Here is a 25,953-nt window from a genome sequence, read left to right as displayed (position 1 = left end):
AACCCACACCTTTCGATTACATGTCGAATGCCTTACCAATTCGGCTATCTGGGCGACTGTGTTCTCCTTCACTTTCTGGGCTATTTATATTTACTAGAATTGTATCTGACGCTTGAGGGTGGTGGCCAGCGCCACTCTGACCACACCGCTATGCCTGCTTTGGCGTTGTAGACTGCTGACCTATCTTTCTGTATTTCCTCAACGAGCCCCTTATTTCCTTACTATATTATTCTGCGAAAGCCTAGCGAGGGTCTCGGTTCTGGCAGCCTTGATGCCAAGGTAGCATAAGAGGGTTTCCCGCCAGTTACCAGCTTATGACAGGCTGTAGACGTTCGCGTCACGCCCCGGGGGTTGAAAAGAAGGTCCCCTTCCCCCCTTGTAGTCAGAGTGGCGCTGGCCACCACCCTCAAGCGTCAGATACAATTCTAGTAAATATAAATAGCCCAGAAAGTGAAGGAGAACACAGTCGCCCAGATAGCCGAATTGGTAAGGCATTCGACATGTAATCGAAAGGCGTGGGTTCGGTCCCCACTCTGGGCGCGTGTTTTTCTTTCTTTCTTTGTTCTGTATATTTAAAAAAAATGTTTACTTCAATAACCGTAGTGAAAAATAAAAGAGCCTAACCACACCCCTATGCCTCCTTTGGCGTTGTAGAGTGCTGATCTATCTTTCTGTATTTCCTCAACGAGCCCCTCATTTACTTACTATATTATTCTGCGAAAGCCTAGCGAGGGTCTCGGCTCTGGCAGCCTTGATGCCTAGGTAGCATAAGAGGACTTCCCGCCAGTTACCCGCTCATGACAGGCTGTAGACGTTTGAGTCACGCCCCGGGGGTTGAAAAGAAGGTCCCCTTCCCACCTTGTAGTCAGAGTGGCGCTGGCCACCACCCTCAAGCGTCAGATACAATTCTAGTAAATATAAATAGCCCAGAAAGTGAAGGAGAACACAGTCGCCCAGATAGCCGAATTGGTAAGGCATTCGACATGTAATCGAAAGGCGTGGGTTCGGTCCCCACCCTGGGCGCGTGTTTTTCTTTCGTTCTTTCTTCTGTATATTAAAAAAAATGTCTACTTCATTAACCGTAGTGAAAAAGAAAAGAGCCTAACCACACTTTTATGCCTCATTTGGCGTTGTAGACTTCTGACCTATCTTTATGTATATATATAGAAAGAAATGCCGGCAGTCTACAACGCCAAAGAAGGCATAGGGGAAGGTTAGACTATTTTTTTACCGTTCGTGACGTTACATTATTATTAATTTTTATTAATTACGTGAGAAAGAAAGAAAGAAAAACACGCGCCCAGAGTGGGGACCGAACCCACGCCTTTCGATTAGATCTCGAATGCCTTACCAATTCGGCTATCTGGGCGACTGTGTTCTGCTTCACTTTCTGGGGTATTTATATTTACTACAACTGTATCTGACGCTTGAGGGTGGTAGCCAGCGCCACTCAGACTACACGGGGAGAAGGGGACTTTCTTTTTCAACCCCCGGGGCGTGACGCGAACGTCTACAGCCTGTCATGAGCGGTCAACTGGCGGGAAACCCTCTTATGCTACCTTGGCATCAAGGCTGCCAGAACCGAGGCCCTCGCTAAGCTTTCGCACGATAATAGGGTTTGGAAATGAGGGGCTCGTTAGGAAATACAGAAAGAAATGCCGGCAGTCTACAACGCCAAAGAAGGCATAGGGGAAGGTTAGACTATTTTTTTACCGTTAGTGACGTTACATTATTATTATTTTTTATTAATTACGTGAGAAAGAAAGAAAGAAAAAGACGCGCCCAGAGTGGGGACCGAACCCACGCCTTTCGATTAGATCTCGAATGCCTTACCAATTCGGCTATCTGGGCGACTGTGTTCTGCTTCACTTTCTTGGGTATTTATATTTACTACAACTGTATCTGACGCTTGAGGGTGGTAGCCAGCGCCACTCAGACTACACGGGGAGAAGGGGACCTTCTTTTTCAACCCCCGGGGCGTGACGCGAACGTCTACAGCCTGTCATGAGCGGTCAACTGGCGGGAAACCCTCTTATGCTACCTTGGCATCAAGGCTGCCAGAACCGAGGCCCTCGCTAAGCTTTCGCACGATAATAGGGTTTGGAAATGAGGGGCTCGTTAGGAAATACAGAAAGAAATGCCGGCAGTCTACAACGCCAAAGAAGGCATAGGGGAAGGTTAGACTATTTTTTTACCGTTAGTGACGTTACATTATTATTAATTTTTATTAATTACGTGAGAAAGAAAGAAAGAAAAAGACGCACCCAGAGTGGGGACCGAACCCACGCCTTTCGATTAGATCTCGAATGCCTTACCAATTCGGCTATCTGGGCGACTGTGTTCTGCTTCACTTTCTGGGGTATTTATATTTACTACAACTGTATCTGACGCTTGAGGGTGGTAGCCAGCGCCACTCAGACTACACGGGGAGAAGGGGACCTTCTTTTTCAACCCCCCGGGGCGTGACGCGAACGTCTACAGCCTGTCATGAGCGGTCAACTGGCGGGAAACCCTCTTATGCTACCTTGGCATCAAGGCTGCCAGAACCGAGGCCCTCGCTAAGCTTTCGCACGATAATAGGGTTTGGAAATGAGGGGCTCGTTAGGAAATACAGAAAGAAATGCCGGCAGTCTACAACGCCAAAGAAGGCATAGGGGAAGGTTAGACTATTTTTTTACCGTTAGTGACGTTACATTATTATTAATTTTTATTAATTACGTGAGAAAGAAAGAAAGAAAAAGACGCGCCCAGAGTGGGGACCGAACCCACGCCTTTCGATTAGATCTCGAATGCCTTACCAATTCGGCTATCTGGGCGACTGTGTTCTGCTTCACTTTCTGGGGTATTTATATTTACTACAACTGTATCTGACGCTTGAGGGTGGTAGCCAGCGCCACTCAGACTACACGGGGAGAAGGGGACCTTCTTTTTCAACCCCCGGGGCGTGACGCGAACGTCTACAGCCTGTCATGAGCGGTCAACTGGCGGGAAACCCTCTTATGCTACCTTGGCATCAAGGCTGCCAGAACCGAGGCCTTCGCTAAGCTTTCGCTCGATTTGAAAATGAGGGGCTTGTTAGGAAATACAGAAAGAAATGCCGGCAGTCATATATATATATATATATATATATATATATATATATATATATATATATATATATAACACAGAAATAAGGGTTGGCAGTCGAGAAAACCTCGGAAAGCAAAGGGGAGGATGTGGTAGATCATTGAAACAGATTAAGAATTTGGAAAGAACGAAAGAAAGTGAAGAAAAAATGCCCGCCAGGTGGGATCCGAACCCACGACCTCCAGAATACCGGTCTGGTGCGATAACCACTACGCTACCGGCGGGGCGATTTTCCCATTCACTTTCTGGGGTATTTATGTTAGGTATGTTTGTTTCCTGTGCTTGGGGGTGGTAGCCAGCGCCATTCGGACTAATCGGGGTGAAGGGGACCTTCTTTTTAACCCCCGGGTCGTGACTCGAGTGTCTACGACATGTCCAGAGTGGTCGACCAGCTTTGAACCCTCTTAAGCTCCCTTTGGCAACAAGACTGCCAGAACAGAGGCCCTCGCTATGCATGTAGCGAATCAGAATAGGAAATGAGGGGCTCGTTGAAAATAACACAGAAATAAGGGTTGGCAGTCGAGAAAACCTCGGAAAGCAAAGGGGAGAATGTGGTAGATCATTGAAACAGATTAAGAATTTGGAAAGAACGAAAGAAAGTAAAGAAAAAATGCCCGCCAGGTGGGATCCGAACCCACGACCTCCAGAATACCGGTCTGGTGCGATAACCACTACGCTACCGGTGGGGCGATTTTCCCATTCACTTTCTGGGGTATTTATGTTAGGTATGTTTGTTTCCTGTGCTTGGGGGTGGTAGCCAGCGCCATTCGGACTAATCGGGGTGAAGGGGACCTTCTTTTTAACCCCCGGGTCGTGACTCGAGTGTCTACGACATGTCCAGAGTGGTCGACCAGCTTTGAACCCTCTTAAGCTCCCTTTGGCAACAAGACTGCCAGAACAGAGGCCCTCGCTATGCATGTAGCGAATCAGAATAGGAAATGAGGGGCTCGTTGAAAATAACACAGAAATAAGGGTTGGCAGTCGAGAAAACCTCGGAAAGCAAAGGGGAGGATGTGGTAGATCATTGAAACAGATTAAGAATTTGGAAAGAACGAAAGAAAGTGAAGAAAAAATGCCCGCCAGGTGGGATTCGAACCCACGACCTCCAGAATACCGGTCTGGTGCGATAACCACTACGCTACCGGCGGGGCGATTTTCCCATTCACTTTCTGGGGTATTTATGTTAGGTATGTTTGTTTCCTGTGCTTGGGGGTGGTAGCCAGCGCCATTCGGACTAATCGGGGTGAAGGGGACCTTCTTTTTAACCCCCGGGTCGTGACTCGAGTGTCTACGACATGTCCAGAGTGGTCGACCAGCTTTGAACCCTCTTAAGCTCCCTTTGGCAACAAGACTGCCAGAACAGAGGCCCTCGCTATGCATGTAGCGAATCAGAATAGGAAATGAGGGGCTCGTTGAAAATAACACAGAAATAAGGGTTGGCAGTCGAGAAAACCTCGGAAAGCAAAGGGGAGGATGTGGTAGATCATTGAAACAGATTAAGAATTTGGAAAGAACGAAAGAAAGTGAAGAAAAAATGCCCGCCAGGTGGGATCCGAACCCACGACCTCCAGAATACCGGTCTGGTGCGATAACCACTACGCTACCGGCGGGGCGATTTTCCCATTCACTTTCTGGGGTATTTATGTTAGGTATGTTTGTTTCCTGTGCTTGGGGGTGGTAGCCAGCGCCATTCGGACTAATCGGGGTGAAGGGGACCTTCTTTTTTAACCCCCGTTCTTTCGTTCTTTCTTTCGTTCTTTCCAAATTCTTAATCTGTTTCAATGATCTACCACATCCTCCCCTTTGCTTTCCGAGGTTTTCTCGACTGCCAACCCTTATTTCTGTGTTATTTTCAACGAGCCCCTCATTTCCTATTCTGATTCGCTACATGCATAGCGAGGGCCTCTGTTCTGGCAGTCTTGTTGCCAAAGGGAGCTTAAGAGGGTTCAAAGCTGGTCGACCACTCTGGACATGTCGTAGACACTCGAGTCACGACCCGGGGGTTAAAAAGAAGGTCCCCTTCACCCCGATTAGTCCGAATGGCGCTGGCTACCACCCCCAAGCACAGGAAACAAACATACCTAACATAAATACCCCAGAAAGTGAATGGGAAAATCGCCCCGCCGGTAGCGTAGTGGTTATCGCACCAGACCGGTATTCTGGAGGTCGTGGGTTCGGATCCCACCTGGCGGGCATTTTTTCTTCACTTTCTTTCGTTCTTTCCAAATTCTTAATCTGTTTCAATGATCTACCACATCCTCCCCTTTGCTTTCCGAGGTTTTCTCGACTGCCAACCCTTATTTCTGTGTTATTTTCAACGAGCCCCTCATTTCCTATTCTGATTCGCTACATGCATAGCGAGGGCCTCTGTTCTGGCAGTCTTGTTGCCAAAGGGAGCTTAAGAGGGTTCAAAGCTGGTCGACCACTCTGGACATGTCGTAGACACTCGAGTCACGACCCGGGGGTTAAAAAGAAGGTCCCCTTCACCCCGATTAGTCCGAATGGCGCTGGCTACCACCCCCAAGCACAGGAAACAAACATACCTAACATAAATACCCCAGAAAGTGAATGGGAAAATCGCCCCGCCGGTAGCGTAGTGGTTATCGCACCAGACCGGTATTCTGGAGGTCGTGGGTTCGGATCCCACCTGGCGGGCATTTTTTCTTCACTTTCTTTCGTTCTTTCCAAATTCTTAATCTGTTTCAATGATCTACCACATCCTCCCCTTTGCTTTCCGAGGTTTTCTCGACTGCCAACCCTTATTTCTGTGTTATTTTCAACGAGCCCCTCATTTCCTATTCTGATTCGCTACATGCATAGCGAGGGCCTCTGTTCTGGCAGTCTTGTTGCCAAAGGGAGCTTAAGAGGGTTCAAAGCTGGTCGACCACTCTGGACATGTCGTAGACACTCGAGTCACGACCCGGGGGTTAAAAAGAAGGTCCCCTTCACCCCGATTAGTCCGAATGGCGCTGGCTACCACCCCCAAGCACAGGAAACAAACATACCTAACATAAATACCCCAGAAAGTGAATGGGAAAATCGCCCCGCCGGTAGCGTAGTGGTTATCGCACCAGACCGGTATTCTGGAGGTCGTGGGTTCGGATCCCACCTGGCGGGCATTTTTTCTTCACTTTCTTTCGTTCTTTCCAAATTCTTAATCTGTTTCAATGATCTACCACATCCTCCCCTTTGCTTTCCGAGGTTTTCTCGACTGCCAACCCTTATTTCTGTGTTATTTTCAACGAGCCCCTCATTTCCTATTCTGATTCGCTACATGCATAGCGAGGGCCTCTGTTCTGGCAGTCTTGTTGCCAAAGGGAGCTTAAGAGGGTTCAAAGCTGGTCGACCACTCTGGACATGTCGTAGACACTCGAGTCACGACCCGGGGGTTAAAAAGAAGGTCCCCTTCACCCCGATTAGTCCGAATGGCGCTGGCTACCACCCCCAAGCACAGGAAACAAACATACCTAACATAAATACCCCAGAAAGTGAATGGGAAAATCGCCCCGCCGGTAGCGTAGTGGTTATCGCACCAGACCGGTATTCTGGAGGTCGTGGGTTCGGATCCCACCTGGCGGGCATTTTTTCTTTACTTTCTTTCGTTCTTTCCAAATTCTTAATCTGTTTCAATGATCTACCACATCCTCCCCTTTGCTTTCCGAGGTTTTCTCGACTGCCAACCCTTATTTCTGTGTTATTTTCAACGAGCCCCTCATTTCCTATTCTGATTCGCTACATGCATAGCGAGGGCCTCTGTTCTGGCAGTCTTGTTGCCAAAGGGAGCTTAAGAGGGTTCAAAGCTGGTCGACCACTCTGGACATGTCTTAGACACTCGAGTCACGACCCGGGGGTTAAAAAGAAGGTCCCCTTCACCCCGATTAGTCCGAATGGCGCTGGCTACCACCCCCAAGCACAGGAAACAAACATACCTAACATAAATACCCCAGAAAGTGAATGGGAAAATCGCCCCGCCGGTAGCGTAGTGGTTATCGCACCAGACCGGTATTCTGGAGGTCGTGGGTTCGGATCCCACCTGGCGGGCATTTTTTCTTCACTTTCTTTCGTTCTTTCCAAATTCTTAATCTGTTTCAATGATCTACCACATCCTCCCCTTTGCTTTCCGAGGTTTTCTCGACTGCCAACCCTTATTTCTGTGTTATTTTCAACGAGCCCCTCATTTCCTATTCTGATTCGCTATATATATATATATATATATATATATATATATATATATATATATATATATATATATAGCTTTCGCAGTGGTTCCAGACGCGAAGGAAAGAGTGAAAGCGCCTATCGAAAGTGCTGCACGGTCCCTTTAACGTCATAAGAATTAGCGCATATTTAAAAGAACTGGCTTACATGGGAGTCGACTGAGGTTCACTTCGCAAATACTGAGCAAGGCTGTAATGTTTGACAGTTCCTGAAAAGTTTGCGAAGACACAAAAAAACAATACGATGCGCCTTTTCTAGGAAGGGAGGCGGTAGAGGGAGGAGTGAACGACGCATACCCATATCGGTAGAGGTCAGTGTGGCCGACTGTGAAATCGCCAGTGGTGGGAGCACCAGGAGCGCAGTGCCCATGTAGAAGGCGAAGTCGAAGGCGTAATTCAACGCCCAGTAGAGCAGAGGCGAGAGACCAGTCAGGAACTGCAGATGTTTCACCTGCGAACGGAGGTGTCGGTCGAACCTATAAAGCCCGTTCTACATGGTGCGAATTTCGCCTGCGAATTCGCAGCTCCGGCGCTGCTCATGCGGCAAAACGATCTATTCTCGTTCTGTGGCAAATTTCCAAATCCTCAGAACCGTCGATCATCTCTCGTGAACGCCGCTTGGCATTTGGCGATTGGTCGCAACAGTGAAAATAGGAAAAAATTAAAGCCGTTCCACTCAATCTGAAAGTTTCTCGGAAGTGTAGACCAGCAATTCGCCATAATGAGCTGTAGCGCCGTTATCCGCTCACTGCTACCGCCCAACGCATTTCAAATTTCCCGCCTTCGCAGTGCTCGCGCGCCCCCTGCCTGAAACTGCGCCAGGGGGAGTTCTGTTCTTTTTGTGCTTGCTTTTCCTCTCACACGTGCCATCGTTGCACTGCCACTTTTTTCGCTTATCGTAAAAACCAACCCAACGAGCGTTCCTAACTAACTGAACGCGGGCGCTGCCGGTTAATTACTTATATGTACCTGCAGTTTTCTGTGCGCTAAACAACGGCGGGATGTATGACAAGCGCCAGCGGTTCAAGAGTTTCGAACTCCTATGGCTACTTTCGAAGCCTCTGGGTTACGCCGCGACGACAGCCGCTACGACGGAACGCCCGTGCGGCTCTACCTGGGTCCAGCGAGCGAGCTACGACGGCGAGGCGAGCCCCTAAAGTGCTCTGCACTTAATAAATCGGGGAGCCACGGCTGCGAATTCCCAAGGGAATTAAATTCGCAGTGTGGCGGTTTCTGGGTCGCGATTTTAGACATTTCCGTCATACTGTTTCAAAAACGTCGCGGAGATACGCATACTTTTATTTTGAAGCGAAGCTTTCTGTGCCGCTCTTAGGCGTATGTTGCGTCGGAAACGCACTGCAGGAATGCTAACTTTCTGTGATGATCATGTTGATCGCTGGTGAAGTGGAACAAAAATTGCTTACCGAGGTCGAAATCGAACCTGGGTCTCTCGCGTTATGAAGCCGACGTTTATCCAATTTCGCCATTCCGACACGGACTAAGCAGTTTGAATTCGGGGAGGGGTGCACGGACTTGCAAAATGAGACAAAAACTGTGGTTGATTCTTCTGTCACAAGAATCGGCAAAACAGGAAATCTGCAGCTTAGCATGATTTGCGGGTCGACGGCTGTATTGTGGGTGTGCTTGGCGAGCGACGTCCTGCTGCCGGGTCCCTTCGGCAAAGGTCTACTGGCGTCATGTCCATGACGGATATGACGTCAGTTAAATCTTGGTGTATTCCGGCATAAAAACAATTGCGTGTTGAAATATAAAACCCGAAAATGAACAACCCTGAGTATAACGTATTCCTTAGTACTAAAGGTTGCTTCCCCGAATGACGAACCTGTGTGCAGAGGTGCACCCTTTACAGCTCGCTTGCTTTGTTGTACTGGCGTCATTTCCCTGACGGATATGACGTCAGTGAATCCTTGGTGTATCCCGGAATAAAACACCTTCGTGTTGAAAAACATGCATGCCCCCCGTCTAGCCACGGCGTAGACGCGAAGCTGTCTTCGTGCGAAATCAAACGGCAAGGGTCAAAGTTAAAGCCGCTGCGATGGGGGGGGGGGGGGGGGGTTAAAAGTCAAAGTTCAACGAGTCGAAGTCCAAACTCAGACAAGCAAGCACTGGGCAGGTTTGGGATGATGAGGCACTGGATACAAATTTGATCGTAGACAAGTCTCGTAAACAGCGTCGTTCGAGGCCTTCGCTACCTCACCGTCCACGTAAATGTTTGAAAGCGCTTTTAAGCACTTCCATCAGGCTTAGCGAATTGAAAGCAAGAAAAACTAAAATTTGGGTGCTTTGAATCAAATTACTCAGGATCGATTAAATCTTACTTAAATTGCTTGGAAGCTTCTTGGCGTGGCATAGCAAATGACACGTATGTTAGTCTACCTACAGAGAACAGTCTATTTTGTGAGTAAAAAGTTGATAGTTTTCGCTCGTCTTGCGAATGCCCCCTCTGTTCTTTTTAGTCGTCGTAACGAATCAGCGCAGTCGAAATGAACAACCTTCGTGGTTTGTTATTCCAATCCGTGCAGAAGCTTTGTTCACACCCACGTGCATAGAAAACAGCGGTGGTAACGGCATCTCAAAGCCCTTTATTAAATTTCGGCGGATGTTACGGGCTGAAGCCGCTCCTGGGTTATGAGGCGCGCTGTATAGTGAAGGACTACGGATTAATTTGTACCCCCTGGAGTCTAACGTTCGCAAAATCACGACAAGATGGGGTTTACATCCTCCGTCATCATCAGAAATACGGCCGCCGCCCATGTGCTCGCCCTTGTGCTTGAAAAAACGCTTTACCTACTCAGCTAAGCCATATGTCTAACAGATAAGAACGCTAATACAGTTAAAACCAGATCTAACAAAGTCACCGAGAACCGCGAAATATTTCGTTTAATCGAAACCTTCGTAAAATCGGGACTGTCATTTTACAAGCAGTTGATTCCCTAAATTCGATGTCTAAAGGGAATCACATCCCAGCAGCTGTCATGACATCGTAATTGCGGCTGCCGTGGTGCTCGCCTGCCGATAATTAATCTATGCGCAAAAAGCCCGCAATGAAAACGATAAGCCATTCGTGGCTTGCCCTAAAGTCGTCGCACCACAGCAGTCGCGCGAAATACAGCGCTCTCTGTTGTGGTACCACTTCTCGTGTGAGCGTAACGTTGATGGATTGATTGATTGTGGGGTTTAACGCACCGACGCAACCAGGCAATGAGGCGCGCCGTAGTGGAGTGCTCCAGAGTAATTTTGACCACCTGGGGATCTTTAACGTGTGCTGAAATCTCGTACACACGGGCGTTTTTGCTTTTCGCTCCATCAGAAAGCTGCCGCTGCGGCCGGGAATCGAATCCGCGACCTCGTGCTCAGCAGCACAACGCCTTAGCCACTGAGCCACCACGGCGGGTACTGAGCGGAACTTTGTTGGCTCTCATATCTTTGAACCACGTAAAGAGAACTTCCTACAGCTTCTTCGACGCAATTTCAGACGAAGTGGGTGGATAATGTCATCCTTTCCCTTCAAGAGTAAAGCTCCTTAAAAACGAAACTAGATGCCTCGTTTTTTTTTTCTGACCTGTTGCAATAATATTCGTGAAGTTCTGACGAAATACATTCGAAATTTCCATTTTTAATCTGTCTATTTCTCAAAATACTTCGTTAAATCGGGAATGGCGCTGAATCTGTTTTGTTAGTTCAAGTTCATAAAATTGAACCGTATAGGCACCTGCGGGGAATTGCGAATTTGTTTGTCAAATCGGGAATTTCGTAAGATCGGGTTTCGTTAGATCGAGTTTTAGCTGTGAAGGTGTTAAGTTCCGAGTTCCGTCGCATCACTCGGTCAACAGAACTGTCACCGATGAAGCCAATGAGACCAAAGCTTCGCAAGATAATTTAGACAAGCGCTGTTGCTGGGTGTTGCTCACGTGACGCAGCGCCACATAGCACGGCACGGCACGGCACGAACGTCGCGTGCACTGCAGGGCCGCGGTGCTTGTTTGGTACGTATGACGGGTAAAACTTTCTAGTCGTACTTGGGACGTATATTAATAGGCAGAATCGTACAGCTGGCAAAATTAAATGCAATGTTCTGTCGCATAGAGTTTCATACTAATATATACTAGAGGGAAATCCGGCGCCACTGTCTAGAGGAGCCGCGTTTCAGGGAGTGTTCCGTCGTGTACCGGGCACATGACTATAGTGAACTAGAATACATGGGTATTCTAGTTCACTATAACATGACCGGGCAGGTACGTTTCACTTGTCCTTGGCATGGCTCATGAACAGGCTGAAAAGTTGGCTCTGGCTGCAAAAAAGCAACAATATTACTGCACAAGGTTCATGAAATTTGTTTTGTCATTATAAAATTGAACCTCCAAAAAGATTAATTTGTCAGTGATTATGTGGAAGCTTCATGCACGATGAACAAGAAAAAATGTTGCCCTTTTTTGTTGATTTTGGCTTCGAGACAAAAAAGAAGCCGTATGGCTATAGCTAAGCCAAGTAGGCGAGGAACGTCGCTAGCGGCAATGGCGCCGCCCATGGCGGCCCGCGACTGCAGCGACAGATTTCCCTCTAGTATATATTAGTACGAAACTATGTTCTGTCGCCCCTGCATCGTAACAGCCTCTCCCCTCCCTTTCACCCCTCACGCTATTCTCCTCCCCTTTTGCTCTTATAGTGATGAATGCACTGCAGGTTGGCTCAAATTTCCCGCGTTCGACTGTTCGCGCGCCGCCTGTGAGAACACGGACAGTGCGTGCTTAACTTTATCTTTCGCTTTTTGTTGTGCGTGGAACAGCACGTGCAGATTTTTTCGTAGTGGTTACTTTTATCTTACCTCTCTTCACATTGTTCGATACCACGTAGTTTTTCCACTTGGTATTGTAAAAACAAAATTAACTTGCATTTCTAATCAAAAGAACGCTTCATTACCGGTTGCGCAGCAGGTACTGTCACCTTTCCCTTAATTGGGTGCACTGATATGGGGAGTCGACTCAAGCGAGCAAACAACCCCACCGAATCCACAGGGCACAGGTGACGAAGGGGGTGGCCGTCTGATGTGCGGCTTTCGCCGACCAGAGCGGTAAGAATGAGTCACAGCCTTGAACGAACAACAACAGAGACTTATATTTGAACAGGCAATACGCGGTACAAGCACGAGGACATGAGCGTAAGCGAAAGTTAACTTAGAATGAATATAAATGCGAGAAATAGTTCAAAATTAGACAAAATGATACAATCAGGAGCGTTAACAAATAGATATTACGAAGTAGAGCAGTTAACTAAAAGGAAAACGAACAATTCGATGCATATGAGAGACAGAGTCCCAAATATTCACCGACCGGGCCGGACGATGCACCGCTGTCGGAGACGATTCGGCTGCCTGTGAAGCGTGGCTTCGTCGTAGGCCAGGCCGTCCCAGACGATCACGGTGATTCGAGACCCGGGAGTACGTTGGTGTCTTCCAGGGCGCGGGTCGCCGATGGTGTGGGGCTCAAACTTACAGGTGCCGTTGTCACATCACGACGTCCAAACGTAGCTGATTTGCTTCAGCGCGGCTCCTCTTTTTATAACTGTGCCGGCGCAGAGAGAGAGGGCACAACCCACAACGCGCCTGCCGCCGTCGAGCGAACTTCCCTCTTTCTCCCTTCCAGGAATCATCGGCGCGCCTTAGCACTGGCAAAGCTCCTCGAAAGAACTCGAAGCTTCGGTGAAAGCTGAGCGGCGAAGCTTTTATCTTAGTATTTTCTTGCCGGCGAGCCGGAGAGTAAGCGGCGTTGCCGCCGCTTCGTTCGAGAGAGTTCCAGTGTTTTCTCGGGTCGCATAGAATCGAACTGAATGAATCGGACGACTGTAACAAGAATTAGGCGCTGTACAATAATATGAAAAAGCTATACAGTACTTCTGATGTCGTACGCTCGAGTTTGTGACAGGTACATTTTGTTTCAAATGTGCCTTCGGTTCCAGGAACATTGTTGAGGTGTATGTGCCATGCCTGCCTGAATATACATCGTCTATAACATTCTTGCACCTGCTGCTTTCACCGGGCGGTTGAATCCAGTGACAGACAGACTGACAGAGTGACTGACAGACTGACAGACTGATCAGACAGACTGACTGACTGAGAGACTGACTGACTGACTGACTAGACAGACAGACAGACAGACGTACAGAGACGCGGTCTCACCTGCAGCGCCCTCTCGGAGATGGGGAAGAGCACAAAGTTGCTGCACATGAGGCTGGAAACGAGCGGCAGAAAGATGGCGCGCAGCACCTTGGGTAGCAGCTCGCGGTACGTGTTCTGGCTGTTGATGTGCTCGCGCTCGGCAGCCTTCTCCGTGTCGCCCTCTGCGGCCGAGGAGTGCGCGTTGCTCAGCTGCGCGTTCACCTCGAAGGTGAACGCGGCGCCCTCGACGCGGGTGACGTTGCGCAGCCGCGCGTCGTTGTAAAGGCCCAGCAGCAGCGGCGCCACGTGCTGGATCTGCCCGTTGTACCACAGCACGTTGCTGCGCAGAAGAACAGGGCCGCCGTCCACGTTCATTTCGCTACGAAACCGGCCCAACAACGATCGCGCAAACTGAAGGCGTCATGCAGAGATTTCATACGGAGGATGCTTGCCCGATACATTCCAGTTTTTAGGGGCGAAGCACCTTAGGACCTCGCTCTGTCCGGGGATGGGCGTCCGTGTACACAGTGTTGCACGTGCGCAAGGAGCATTGACTTGGATTGGATTGGATTGGAATTGTATTTACTGCACACACGCGTTGTCACTCATTTACATGCGCGAGTGGGCAATTCCACGGGTGATTTACGGCAAGAACGATCCCCAGTGCTTCGCCCACTCGTCATGATTCACTTTGCGGAGATGCGGGAATTTTTTTGTTAACGTTGAAAGACAGCCCCACTCCCCGGTTGTCTCCTGACTTACGGAGTTCGTATATGTGCGTGCGTGTATATGCGCGTGCGCTGCATCGAGCACTTACAAACGAGCGCTGTTTGATGAAAAAGGAAGACTAGACGTTAAAAAAGGAAGACTTGGCGTTTTGTAACTGATTGTGGGACGCACAGTAACACCTTGAGCGATGCAGCAACATCCCGAAAAAAAAGACCACTGGGCCAAACATCTTGAGGTTTCCGGATTGCTGGTCATATAGACCAAGAATTGCTAGCCTGTTAGGCAATGCCACTAAATGTGTGGACGAAAATCCCCCTGGGTCCTCTTCCTCCTCCTCACCACACGTGACGTAAAGTAGCCCGCGAGAAACGCCAGCCAGAAGCACGTACCCGCCCGCTTTGGTCATGTGGATGACGAAGTGTTTTCTGAAGACGTAAGCGTAGAGCGTTCCCTTGGCAATGGCCAGAAGTTCCTCCACGACGTCCCGACCCGGCTCGATCGTCTGTAAATCGAAGTACTGCCTAGGCAACAAGGGATCCAAGTAGCGGTCGATAAAATGTTTCTCCGTGTCGACCTGCAGATAACCCTGGAAAAGAGTGCGGATCGGCGTAAGAGAGGCCGGACAAGTCGTGCCGCATGCTGCCAAGATGAGCACTTTTGTTCGATTCTTTAGAAAGGTCGTGTCCGTGCAACAGGGGTAACGAGGCCACAATTGTGTCCTGTTTTGCGTGCTATGTGCTCGAACGATGTTCAGTAACACCTTAGTAACACATACAGTAACGAACTTAGTAACGAAGTACAGTAAAATGCGCATTTGGTACCTTCGTCGGTGCCCCCCGAAAAGCACAACCACGTTTAAAATATGTACCCGGAAATTTCCTACGAAATCTTTCCGTATTTGCACTGGCTCACCCAGTACTGTTTTACAGGACACCTGACAGCATATTTTACATAGTACAAAAACTATGGTGTATTCTTCCTAAGAGTCTTAGATGTTTCCTAAGAACTTGCTAAGAATGTGAAAGCGAAAACGTAGAGAATTGGGCGAGTTGCAAGCGTTCATGATCGTCAGCGCCTGTTTTCGTCTGTGCTGACTATGAAGGCGAAAGCGTAGTCGGAACTCCTGTTGATCTCTTAAAGTTTCCGTTGAACTGTGCGGCCACAACCGTCGCCTGCACAGCACCTTCCGAAGATCGTTACCTTCGCCTGCCATCACAAGGAGACTCCTGTTGGCCTGCTGCTGAACTTTCTGTTGGACTTTGCGGTCGCGCCCCCCACCACTTGAACCGCCCCTCGGAGAGCTCGTTCCGCTCGATCGACATCCCCAGGAGACTCCAGTTCGCCTCCGTCGGTACCTCCTCTGACGCAGCTCTTTCCCCTTCCCCTACAATTTCTTGTGCGATTCTGTGTGCCTTGCAATGATTTCCTGTACCTCACGCGTGCCATGACACAGAAATCTATGTTTTACAAAAAGTGCTCTGACAACAGACAAAACTGGCATGACGATAAGTGCGCTGCCACAATCGAGAAGAATTTCACTGTGCCCTCAATGCCTCATACAAATAGAACTTTCCGGAGAATTTTCAGCCCCCGACGAACATTTCCTCGAATTGTTGCAAGCGCGGAAGCGACTGGGTAACGGCCGCACGCACAAGCACCTCTCCTGTCGAGCTGCGGAGCGGCAACTTTAGACTACGGCAAAATGCTTGTGCGCTAGGGGTGACAGGACTTGACAAGGCGTTCATACATTCCCTGGGTGACGCCTAGAGGGCCCTGTATAATTTTGGGAATAAGCGCGAAAAACGACGACACGTAGAAAACACGGGACGGTGCGCTACTAGCAACAGAATATTATTTTGAAAGAACAGACATTTATAATGTGAAGAATCGCCAACTCATCGATGTTCTCGTACGAGTACATAGAAACAAAAAAAAACAACAAAGAAAAACCAGTACAAAAATTAAAAATAACGAGGTATGAAACATGGTTACTTCACGCGAGGCTCCAAAAATTCCAATTCCAATTTCAAAAATTCCAAAAAATTCCAAATTCGAAAAGTCCAATTGGCCAGAAAGAAGTTACACGACTACGCTAAGGACACGTGGCACACAGTTTTACGTCTTTCATGCCACCTTACGGAAATGTCGTCGGCAAGCGGACTGGCACACGCCACAGCGTTCCTAGAATGAAGGTTCTCCGCGACTGGTGTGCACCTGTTATACTTACGTGCCATCACCTTCAAAGGACACGCGGCACACTGTTTTACGTCTTCGCCACCATACGCTAACGTTGTCGGGAAGCAGACTGGCACACACCACAGCGTTCCTAGAATGAAGGTTCTCCGCGACTGGTGTGCACCTGTTATACTCACGTGCTATCATCCTCAAAGGACACGCGGCACACTGTTTTACGTCTTTCTTCGCCACCTTATGCAAATTATGTCGAGCCGACTGGCACACGCCACAGTGTTCCTAGAATGAAGGTTCTCCGCGAGTGGTGTGCACCTCTTATACTCACGTGCCATCATCTTCAAAGGGCTCGTGGCACACTGTTTTAAGTCTTACTTCGCCACCGTACGCTAATGTCGTCGGAAAGCAGACTGGCAGACGCCACAGCGTTCCTAGAATGAAGGTTCTCCGCGACTGGTGTGCACCTGTTATACTCACGTGCCATAATCTTCAAGGACACGCGGCACACACTGTTTTACGATTTTGACGATTTCGATTAATAGTAATTCGGTAGTAAAGCGGGCACATTACCATTTAAAGTTCCCGATCCCGGGTCGTCCCCAAGTGCGTTATGTGCAACGATAAAAGGAATAACAACGGCAACCACTTTTGTTGTGCGCTGTCGACGTGCAGAAATATCAAGAGCACAGGCCAGCTACTGTGCAGAACAGCAACTACTACAACAACAGCACTTTTTCGCAAAATGGGGCACTTGAGGCTCTCGTTTAAAATGGCAATATAAAAGGCAGAAACCAATTTCACAATGCCTTGAAGGATTTAGGTCAGCACATCAATCGGCCATCATAGTTGGATCCAGACTAGGTGGGCTGAGGGCATTATGTCTGGCTAATGTAGCCACGTTTGCAGAAACTACGGACGCTTTGTTATTGGCATTCTCAATTGGGATCAAGGGCGTTATTCTCGACATCGTGAGTTATCCGTGAGTTCACCGGAAGCTTTGTCGGATTGGCTTTCAGTTTTGGTCACGTGCTCCGGAATGACTTTTAATGGCATTGGTTCTAAACTTCGCCTTATTTCCCTCTACTGAAAGCGTATAATTCTTCGCCGGTATTAAAAAACTGCGCGGAATGTAGCAGACATGACAACGTAGGCCTGTCTCTGCTATTAAACAAAAATATGGCTTGTAGGTAACGGCCTTACTGTAATCGGCTGAGAAGACGTGACCTATTGTAAAAACTTGGTGGGAACGTATACGTCACACATTGGCACCTTCAGCCATAGAGTTTCTTAGTAAGTATACTAGAGCGGAAACTGCGCCTCGTAAGCCATGTCGTCGTGGGGGTTCATGGGAAGACATCCTTTTTGGCTTGGGCTTGGCATGACAACTAAATTCTTAAGCGGTTTTTGGGATTTGCTTTCTTCACTATACATTCACACGTTTACGAGCTACAAGGAAGCCGAAATCCTCCCGTTTCTGTGGTAGCCGTGTTCAGTGAAACAGCAGGCAATGCGTGATCGCACCTGACGTTGCTCATGCCGCAGTCGAAGGACGTATATGACTGAGCGGGTAATATGGCACCGCGAAATTTGTAGCCGACGAAAAGAAACAAAACGTACTTCGACGAAGACAAGACACACATAAAGGAATTAGAGAAAAACAAACAAAGAAACCTGACTTTTTTAGTTCCTTACGGCGCTGATTTAGTTCGAGCTTGACGAATGGATGAATCGGTGACATCAGTAAGCTCTGCCGTTATCAGGCGTAGCATTTCGCGGTCCTTACCGCGTCATACGACCGATGTTCGCGGACGCTTTTTTCTGTCGTCAAGCCATAAACTTGAAACATTGCAGCAGACGATAGCGTGGCAGCGGTGACGGCCGGGAAGGTGATAACGCAACAACATTGAAGCAGAGTGCAACCATGTTACTAAAAGCGAGATAACAAAAGAAATAGATACATAGAGCCAAAAAGATTGATGTTATTTAGCCTAACGCGCGCCTTTCGCTCGCTTTTGAATCAAAGTTACTTGATCGCTTTGTGGTGTTACCGCCGATTAAATAAAAAAAAGATTTTCTTGCCAGCCTGAGCTGCCGTCTTAACTTTTACAATACGTAACATTTGTTTACGTGCAATATCTGAGAGTTTGGTTGGGATTTTTGTAAGCTAAGCGTCAAATTGTGCTGCATATCATCAGAGCTAACGTGTCACTAGGTAAGGTATGAGAGTATCGCCACTCAAGCACGTAAGTCAGCAACGGTGGTCACTTTGGTGTTTATCAGTGCTGCGAGATTGCCTCATCTACTGCCTCGCCGCTACCTGCGACCGGGTCGTTTGTTAGCACCATTACCGAAGAGGCAGCAAAACGGCATCTACGGACCCACTGGCTGTTACACGTGTTATCTTTGATTCGCTTTCAGAACAACGTCAGTCGCACGCAGCCGCAGAAGAAAAAGGACAAGCTAAAGGCTACCACAGTTGACCGACTGGAAACCCATTAACAACAAAATGGAGGCGCCAATGAACCATCACAGAGTAAATAAGTATCATGGGATGCGAACTGACCAGTGATCACGGCGACGGCACGGAGCAATAGGAGAAAAGAGTGCCGATACTCTGTACCCTCATCTAGTGACATTAATCAGAGCTATACGTGCACGCGTCACTGATTGCTTGCGTTTTGCCTGCGCAAAAAGGGCCCATCTCCCCGCGAGGGGGACTCGAGTAAATGCGTCGCATAGGGGGTGGGTGTATTGCGCTAACGTTTAGTGTTTGGGGAGTTGGAGGTAGTGAATGCGTTGTATCAGCAGCTTCTTGACGTAGTTTGAATGAGTCAAGGATATAAGGCGCGTTCGTAGCCTTTCATTCTGTGTCGGTTTTGTGGCGCAGTGGGAAGAGCACCATGTACCTCGCGTTCCGCCCACAGGTAGTGAATGCGTTGTATCAGCAGCTACTTGACGTAGTTTGAATGAGTCAAGGATATAAGGCGCGTTCGTAGCCTTCCATTCTGTGTCGGCTTTGTGGCGCTGTGGGTAGAGCACCATGTACCTTGCGTTCCGCCCGCAGGGTCGTGGGATCGAAACCAGGCGCCGGTAAGTATTATTTTTTTATATAGTGTAGGGGGCGAGCGATGCGGACTACTACGGACGCCTAGAACGGGTGACATCGTGAGTTAAAGAAATGCTCTGCATTTAAAAGAAATGCTGAATTCATGGATAGTTCATTAAGTCGAGAATACGGCCCCAAGACGCCCTTTAAAATGTGCCGCAACTCTCCCGCCACAGAAACCCGAATAAGCGTTGGCGTTCGTTCGCGCGGCGATGCCCACCTCAGCGAATCCAATGAGGTCAGGAAAGGTGTAGGTGACCGCGTCGCCCTCGTGCTCCACCGCCCTCGCGATTCCGCTCAAGCCGAGATTCTCGAGACTGAAGAGCAGCGTGAGCAGCAAGGGAGGCAGGAGCCAGCTGAACAGGGGCATCTTCTTCTGGCGCCACATGTAGATGGCGCGCTTGGTCACGATGGCCCGCGCGCGATCAAGCAGGCTCGCCTCGCTGCCCGTCGCGCTCGAGATAGCCTTAACCAAGGAGGCGTCTGCGACAACACCGGAGGAAGCGCCGTCAGCGATCCGTCGCAGCCGTTCCCAGAGTCTCACCTCAAGTGGCAGGCACAGGTGCATTAGAGTGATCTGGTTTCCAACGCGGCGCGGCTAGAGATTTAGTAGCAGGTTCATTCTTAAAAAAAAAAGGTCGGCGCACTTACTAACAGAACACTAACCAGTTACTTGTCCCAGTATTGACTAGGTACTTAGTTGCTTTTACTAACTGGTCATGCATGACGTAGTAAAAAGCTACCCGTAACGATGTGGATTTGCTGAGTGCGCAGCGCGGCAGACACATTCATCACGCGCATATCACACGTGGACAATCTACAACTGAACTGAGCAAGAAAGCCAACGGGATGCACGAGGAGAGCGAGTATTACTTAGTTACCTTAGGAATTTCGTGCTTTTATAGCGAGCAGTGGAACGTCCCCTGAGAGAGTCGGTGGGCTTGTCGTAAAAATCAAATATTTTAGCGATAAGTTTAGAATTATGCATTTTAAGGTGAGCATATACAGGACAGCATATGGATTTGCGAAAACTTTTTAATCGTGATTTGGTGGGGAAAAAGAGCTGTAGTTATTATGTTCAATAATTCATAGAATTTGCTACTTCAATTAATGTTAGTATCAAACCAGCAGCAGTTACTAAGTGCCCGGCCTAGACTAGTAACGGTTCCACACTTAGTGGTAGGACCTACGTACCGTTCTGGGGGTTAGTAAACTCCGTAAGGAGTTAGTAGATACAGCCGTTACTACCCTTTTACGAGCTTTTTTGTTAAGTGTGTTGAATGCGCGCCAGAGCGGCCGCTCCGGGGCTCTTCCCACCGCCAAACCGGTTCCTGAAGCGGGAGACGCGTGCGCAGACGCGCCCTTTTACGCTCATGTGTGTCGCCCTTGGACACATTGCTGCCAAATATAACCGTCAAACATTGTTTGATGGCTAGAGTTGCGCGTATAAAAAATTAGCAGTGGCTTAGTTCGGCTATGCCAGGATATACGTTCCGTGAGCTAGGTTCAACTGGTCATTCTTAGCTTTCCTGGTTGTCTAGGATTAGCTTCATTATCATGCTTACTGCTGCTTCAATTGCACACACATGGTATACGCATTATGACACATGTATATTTATCAAGCGACTCCGGCGCAGCGTCCCTAATCAAACCACAGCTAAGCTGGTTCCACAGGTGCACGCCAGTGTTGCTCCGATGCACGAGCCATTGGTTCCACACTTCTTACACCATAACAACACAAGGAAATCAAGCAGAACACCAACAACACATAATCACAAACCATCAGGCGTAACAGATCTATATACCCGGTCAAGTCAGGTGACGAACAAATCATGAAGAACAAGATCAACAAACCAAGATCAAAGAATCAAGAATCAAGTAAAGTTCAAGAACAAGAACAAACAAGACAGGACGTCTACCGAGGATCCAAGTCGACTTTGAAGATCAATTTTTAGAACGAAGTGTTCTTAAGGTTTAGTGTTTGTTATTTTTCTTTTAATACTTGTAGAGTTTTCTGATTATTCGTTTCAAACAAGGAAATTTTCCTTTCATGTTCAAAAAAAAAAAAAAAAAAGCCCGCTGTTAGTTTTCCCGTTCCCGGGCGGTGGTCGCTGATCAATCTTCTCTTCCCCATTACCCCTTCCTTTTCCTTCCCCAACCACTTTTGTACCACTACCTCAACCCATATTTCTACCCCATCCCCTTCCCTTTCTCTCCCTGCGATACATATGTGGTGCAGGCTGGGAACCTCTTTCCCTCTCACAGTCACCTCACCTCACGCGGCCACCCCTCGCATGATCACCAAGTGGACCGGGCCGCCACGTGCGGAACGGAGGTCGGCGAAGACGCAGGGCGTGTGGGGTGAGTGAGAGACGCCGGGAAGCGAGCAACGTTCTGTGCGCCGTGTGACGTCACTGCTCCTCGCGCATGCGCAGCACGGCTCTCCAGGAGCCACGCGAAAGTGCTCAACCTCGGCCAGTGTAGCTCTCGCTACAAAACACGCCTATCGGTGAGCATACGCAGTGCGTTTTTGTACAGCGCTCGAAGAGGTTACTCTGCCCGTTAGTGTACTCATTCTGCCCCACCCCAGTGTGCTGTAACGCCATTCCCCTCTCTTGGCCATGGATTGAACAGTGTAAGTGCGTCCCCTGACTCTTTGTCATCGGCGCGGAAGCAACTCTTCTGCAAACCGCTCGCCAGTCCCGCTGCCTTGACCACCAAGTCAGTGCTCGTGCTTTTGGTAGTAACACCCCATGCAAATGAAAACTGGCTTCAATGTTTTTCCCTCGTTTATCATCATGGTTAACCTCTTATTATCGATGTATCTTTCTCCTTTCTGTCTCTCCGACAGCGAAAGACTGACCAATATGGCTCCAGTCTTGCCTACTGTTGCCACTTCGCCCTGTAGAAGGCTGGAAAACCTAAAGCATTGTCATTACGCGACCCATAAGGTTGTTTCTTTGCGGCAAGGCATACAACTCCTCTCCGCACAGTGGAGTTATTGGAAACGTTTTTTTTTTTTTTTGTTTGTTTCGTTTGGGCTCTTACTCCCTAACTTCATGCGTTGGAAAAGTATAAGAGCACATCATCCATGTTCGTCTCACGAATATCTCACCTCTTCTAATTCTCGTTTCCCCTCTATGATTGGCTTTAGATCAGGATTGTCCACTCAGGGTATACTTCTTCAACTATCCAGGGAAGTAATTACCCCTCCGTCAAAACTGGACACGGCAGCTGTACTTGCCCTAGACCTCACGAAGGCATTTGACCGGCTATCACACGTGACAATCTAGCAAGGGCTGGCAACAGTCTGCCCTAGAGAACGTACTTAAAATTACGTCAGGGACTTCCTCATGCCTCGCACTGTAATGTTTCAGGTCGGAGACGTCACATCAGACGCTGTTCAACTCCCCTCAGTTGGCACTCCGCCGGGCGCTGTACTGTCTCCGCTGCGGTTTAAACTCGCCCTCCTCAACATCCCCAAGTGGCTGAAAAAAATCCATCCCCATCACTTTAGCCTCAGCGCGGATGACATTACTCTGGGTACGGAGCTGTAGCGACACCCTCATAGAAGAAGGCCTACAAGCTGGTGCACAGGGGGTTGTCGAGGAGGCGTGCGCGGGAGGACGCAGCTGTTCACCTAAGAAATCTGAGCTCCTCCTTCTACCCTCAAAGCGTGGATCGGAAGTCCCGCCGTGCATCAAAAATCAGATTGAGACCAACACCATCCCTACGGTAGGAAGTATCGAAATTCTTGGTCTCCTCATACAGCGCAACAGATGAAACACTCAATTTATATCGCAAATTACAACGCATGTAAAACAAACTACCGGCCTAATTCAACAAATAACAACCCCGTCACAAAGGAATCAAGGAGAAAGAAAGACTCCAGCTGGTACAAGCTTTCGTGATAAGCCGCATCACCTACTACCTCCCTTATCTCCATGTTACGAAAAACGAACTCAAGAAAATTGATTCCCTCATTAGAAAAGCTTATAAGGCCGCGTTACAAGTGGCCACGCACCCACTGCTCGACTTGAGCGTATCGGGGTATATAATACCAGGGGGGAACTCGTGGAAGCCCATCATAATAATCCACTGCGGAGGCTTTTGGCCACCTCCATTGGAAGACACATATTAGACCATCTAAAGCTGCGCGCCCCTTTAATTACTGATAGGAGTCTCCCCGTTCCCCGGGTTCGCATGCGTATCTTACCGACCCATACCACGCAATATGCACTCCATTCATCACAGGGGTCACAGGGATCACAGGGAGCATAGAGCACGAGAGCTGTGCCGGCGCTTTCCAATAAAACGAGGCATACTCTATGTAGACGCGGCGAACTATCGTCACCACGACGCATACGCAGTGGCAGTGGTCGACCGACTAAATGCCCCCCCCCCCCCTATCACCTTCCTCTCCGTCCATACCACCTGTCCCGCGACGGCGGAAGAGACGGCAATTGCATTAACCTTAATACAACGGCCAGCCCCCACAATCGTAATCTCTGATTCGAATACGGCCGTTCAAAATCTCGCCCCGTGACTAATAACCCCGCAGGCCCTCCAAATTATCCCCCAAAAATACACGTACCACCCCGATAGGACTGATCTGGACCCCAGCCCGCTCCGGTGTGGGTGGGAACGAGGCGGCCCACGCTACTGCTCGAGAACTCACTATCCGAGCGGACCTCAGCCTTTTCCCCTCACACGGTGCCGGATCGACCCGACAGCTTCTTCAGCTATCACGACTTGGTCACACACTACCGTCTCTCCCGCCGCGTGTTTCCCCCCGCTCATGTCACCCTCAATAACTCTTAGTAACGCACGTGGCGGCTCTTGAAGACCGACTCTTTTCCGTGTCGTGCAGTACTGCACCATATTCACCCCACACTGTTTCTCTCCTGCAACTGCCCTTTGTGCGGTGCTCTAGCCACCGTGTACCACTCCCTGTGGGCATGTCCTAATGATCCCTTCTCCGCCTAGCGAGGGACGAGCAGTGGGAGCGGGCGCTGGGTAGCTCGGATCCGGGGATCCAAATCGGTGAACCGAGCCATAGCTGTCGCCGTCAGGCTCACGCCACCGGGGCCCCTCCGCCCTCTTAACTGCATTTACAATAAAGTTACTCTCTCTCTCTCTCTCTCTCTCTCTCTCTCTCTCTCTCTCTCTCTCTCTCTCTCTCTCTCTCTCTCTCTCTCTCTCTCTCTCTCTCTCTCTCAAGTAAATTGTGCACGCTCAGCACCTGAAGCCGCTCATTCGGCAACCCTTAGTTCTTCAGTCATTGACTGCTTCCCCAAGGATGGAAAACCGTGCGTATGTTCAAATCACTTTCACTCCTAAATACATCACAGTCTCAGAATCAAGCACCGCTCTGTCATCTTCGTCCACCGCCACGACTTTTAATTGATAAATTTGCGGCTGCCGCCCCGCCGTTAGGTTTCGGCCCTATTAAACGTCTCCTCAACGTCTCCTGTGCCTTAAAGGAGCCATGAAGAGAAAACACAAGTTTGGTTCATTGAAAAGATTGTCTCGTTAGAATCATACTGACACCACTTTTAACGTAAACTTCGCTCAAATAAGCTACATAATTAGGAAAAACGGGAATGGTCATGCGACCCACCAGCTCATTTCCCGCAACAGAACCTGTGATGTCACATGAGCTAAGCTCTGCGATTGGCGGAGGCGGGCAGAAGCAGACGAAAATAAGGTAGAGCTTACAAACTAGACGAACGAGCGATTTGCGCTTAAATTTAGGGCACATTCTTTACAAAGCAATAAGAATGATGGGACAAACAGTGGAAGTTACGAAAGCACATGTAAACATAGAAGTACTGATGTGTTCTGCTGTTCGTACTGCGCATAGCATGCTTGGTTTAGCTGCACAGCACTACGGGGCTTGGGGTTGTCTCAGACGACACTGGTCGATTGACGCAAGCAACAGTGTCTTACGTGACCCCATTTGTCGAGCGAGCATGCACTGTTTCAGGGAACGAATATTTTCTCCCAGAACAAAAACAAGCCAGGTTTAAAGGAGTCATGAAGAGAAAATACAAGTTGGTTTTATTCGAAAGATTCCGTGTTTTATAGTGCCCCCAGCGCTTGTCTGGATACAAACGGTGCTTTATTCACTGAAGGTTACGGAACGTAAAGAAACGCGGGAACAAACCAACACCGCCGTACAGGGTGGAGACAACCTTTGATCGGCCCCGTGCCGCCGCAATTGGGCCAACGGGCTCAACGCGTTATTCTTTTCGTTTCCCACGAGACCTAGCAACGCGAAACAGACAATATGATTCAAACTTCTTCAGTAAACCGCGTTGCGGCGATAATTTTAGCGCGGTTTTGACACAATGACTTGCTTCGGCGGCGAGCGAGCAACCGAAAATGGCGGCGCCAGCGTATACTTCTCT

The 25,953-nt window shown here is 48.8% G+C and overlaps 1 protein-coding gene and 1 non-coding gene across 2 annotated transcripts in view; both read right to left on the bottom strand.

The window, feature by feature from the left end:
- The window catches only part of LOC144175240 (ATP-binding cassette sub-family A member 2-like), a 44,682-nt gene extending 24,692 nt beyond the window's left edge, over positions 1-19,990 (bottom strand). The window contains exons 1-4 of the mRNA XM_077704341.1: positions 19,764-19,990; positions 14,637-14,833; positions 13,540-13,858; positions 7,641-7,794 (exon numbers count right to left, since the gene is read on the bottom strand). Of these exons, the coding sequence (XP_077560467.1) occupies positions 7,641-7,794; positions 13,540-13,858; positions 14,637-14,833; positions 19,764-19,931 (838 nt within the window). The 5' untranslated portion in view covers positions 19,932-19,990. The remainder of the gene's footprint in view (positions 1-7,640; positions 7,795-13,539; positions 13,859-14,636; positions 14,834-19,763) is intronic.
- Positions 4,202-4,274, bottom strand: Trnat-ggu (transfer RNA threonine (anticodon GGU)). The gene has a single exon. It is a non-coding gene; the product is annotated as a tRNA-Thr (tRNA).
- Positions 19,991-25,953: the final 5,963 nt, after the last annotated feature.

This window comes from Haemaphysalis longicornis, unplaced genomic scaffold, assembly GCF_048455015.1.
Source record: "Haemaphysalis longicornis isolate Haplotype H1 unplaced genomic scaffold, Haemaphysalis longicornis Haplotype H1 scaffold_3, whole genome shotgun sequence".
In the NCBI taxonomy this organism is placed as follows: Eukaryota; Metazoa; Arthropoda; class Arachnida; order Ixodida; family Ixodidae; genus Haemaphysalis; species Haemaphysalis longicornis.
The sequence above is the reverse complement of the archived record's forward strand: the minus strand, read 5'-3'. Positions and strand labels throughout refer to the sequence as shown.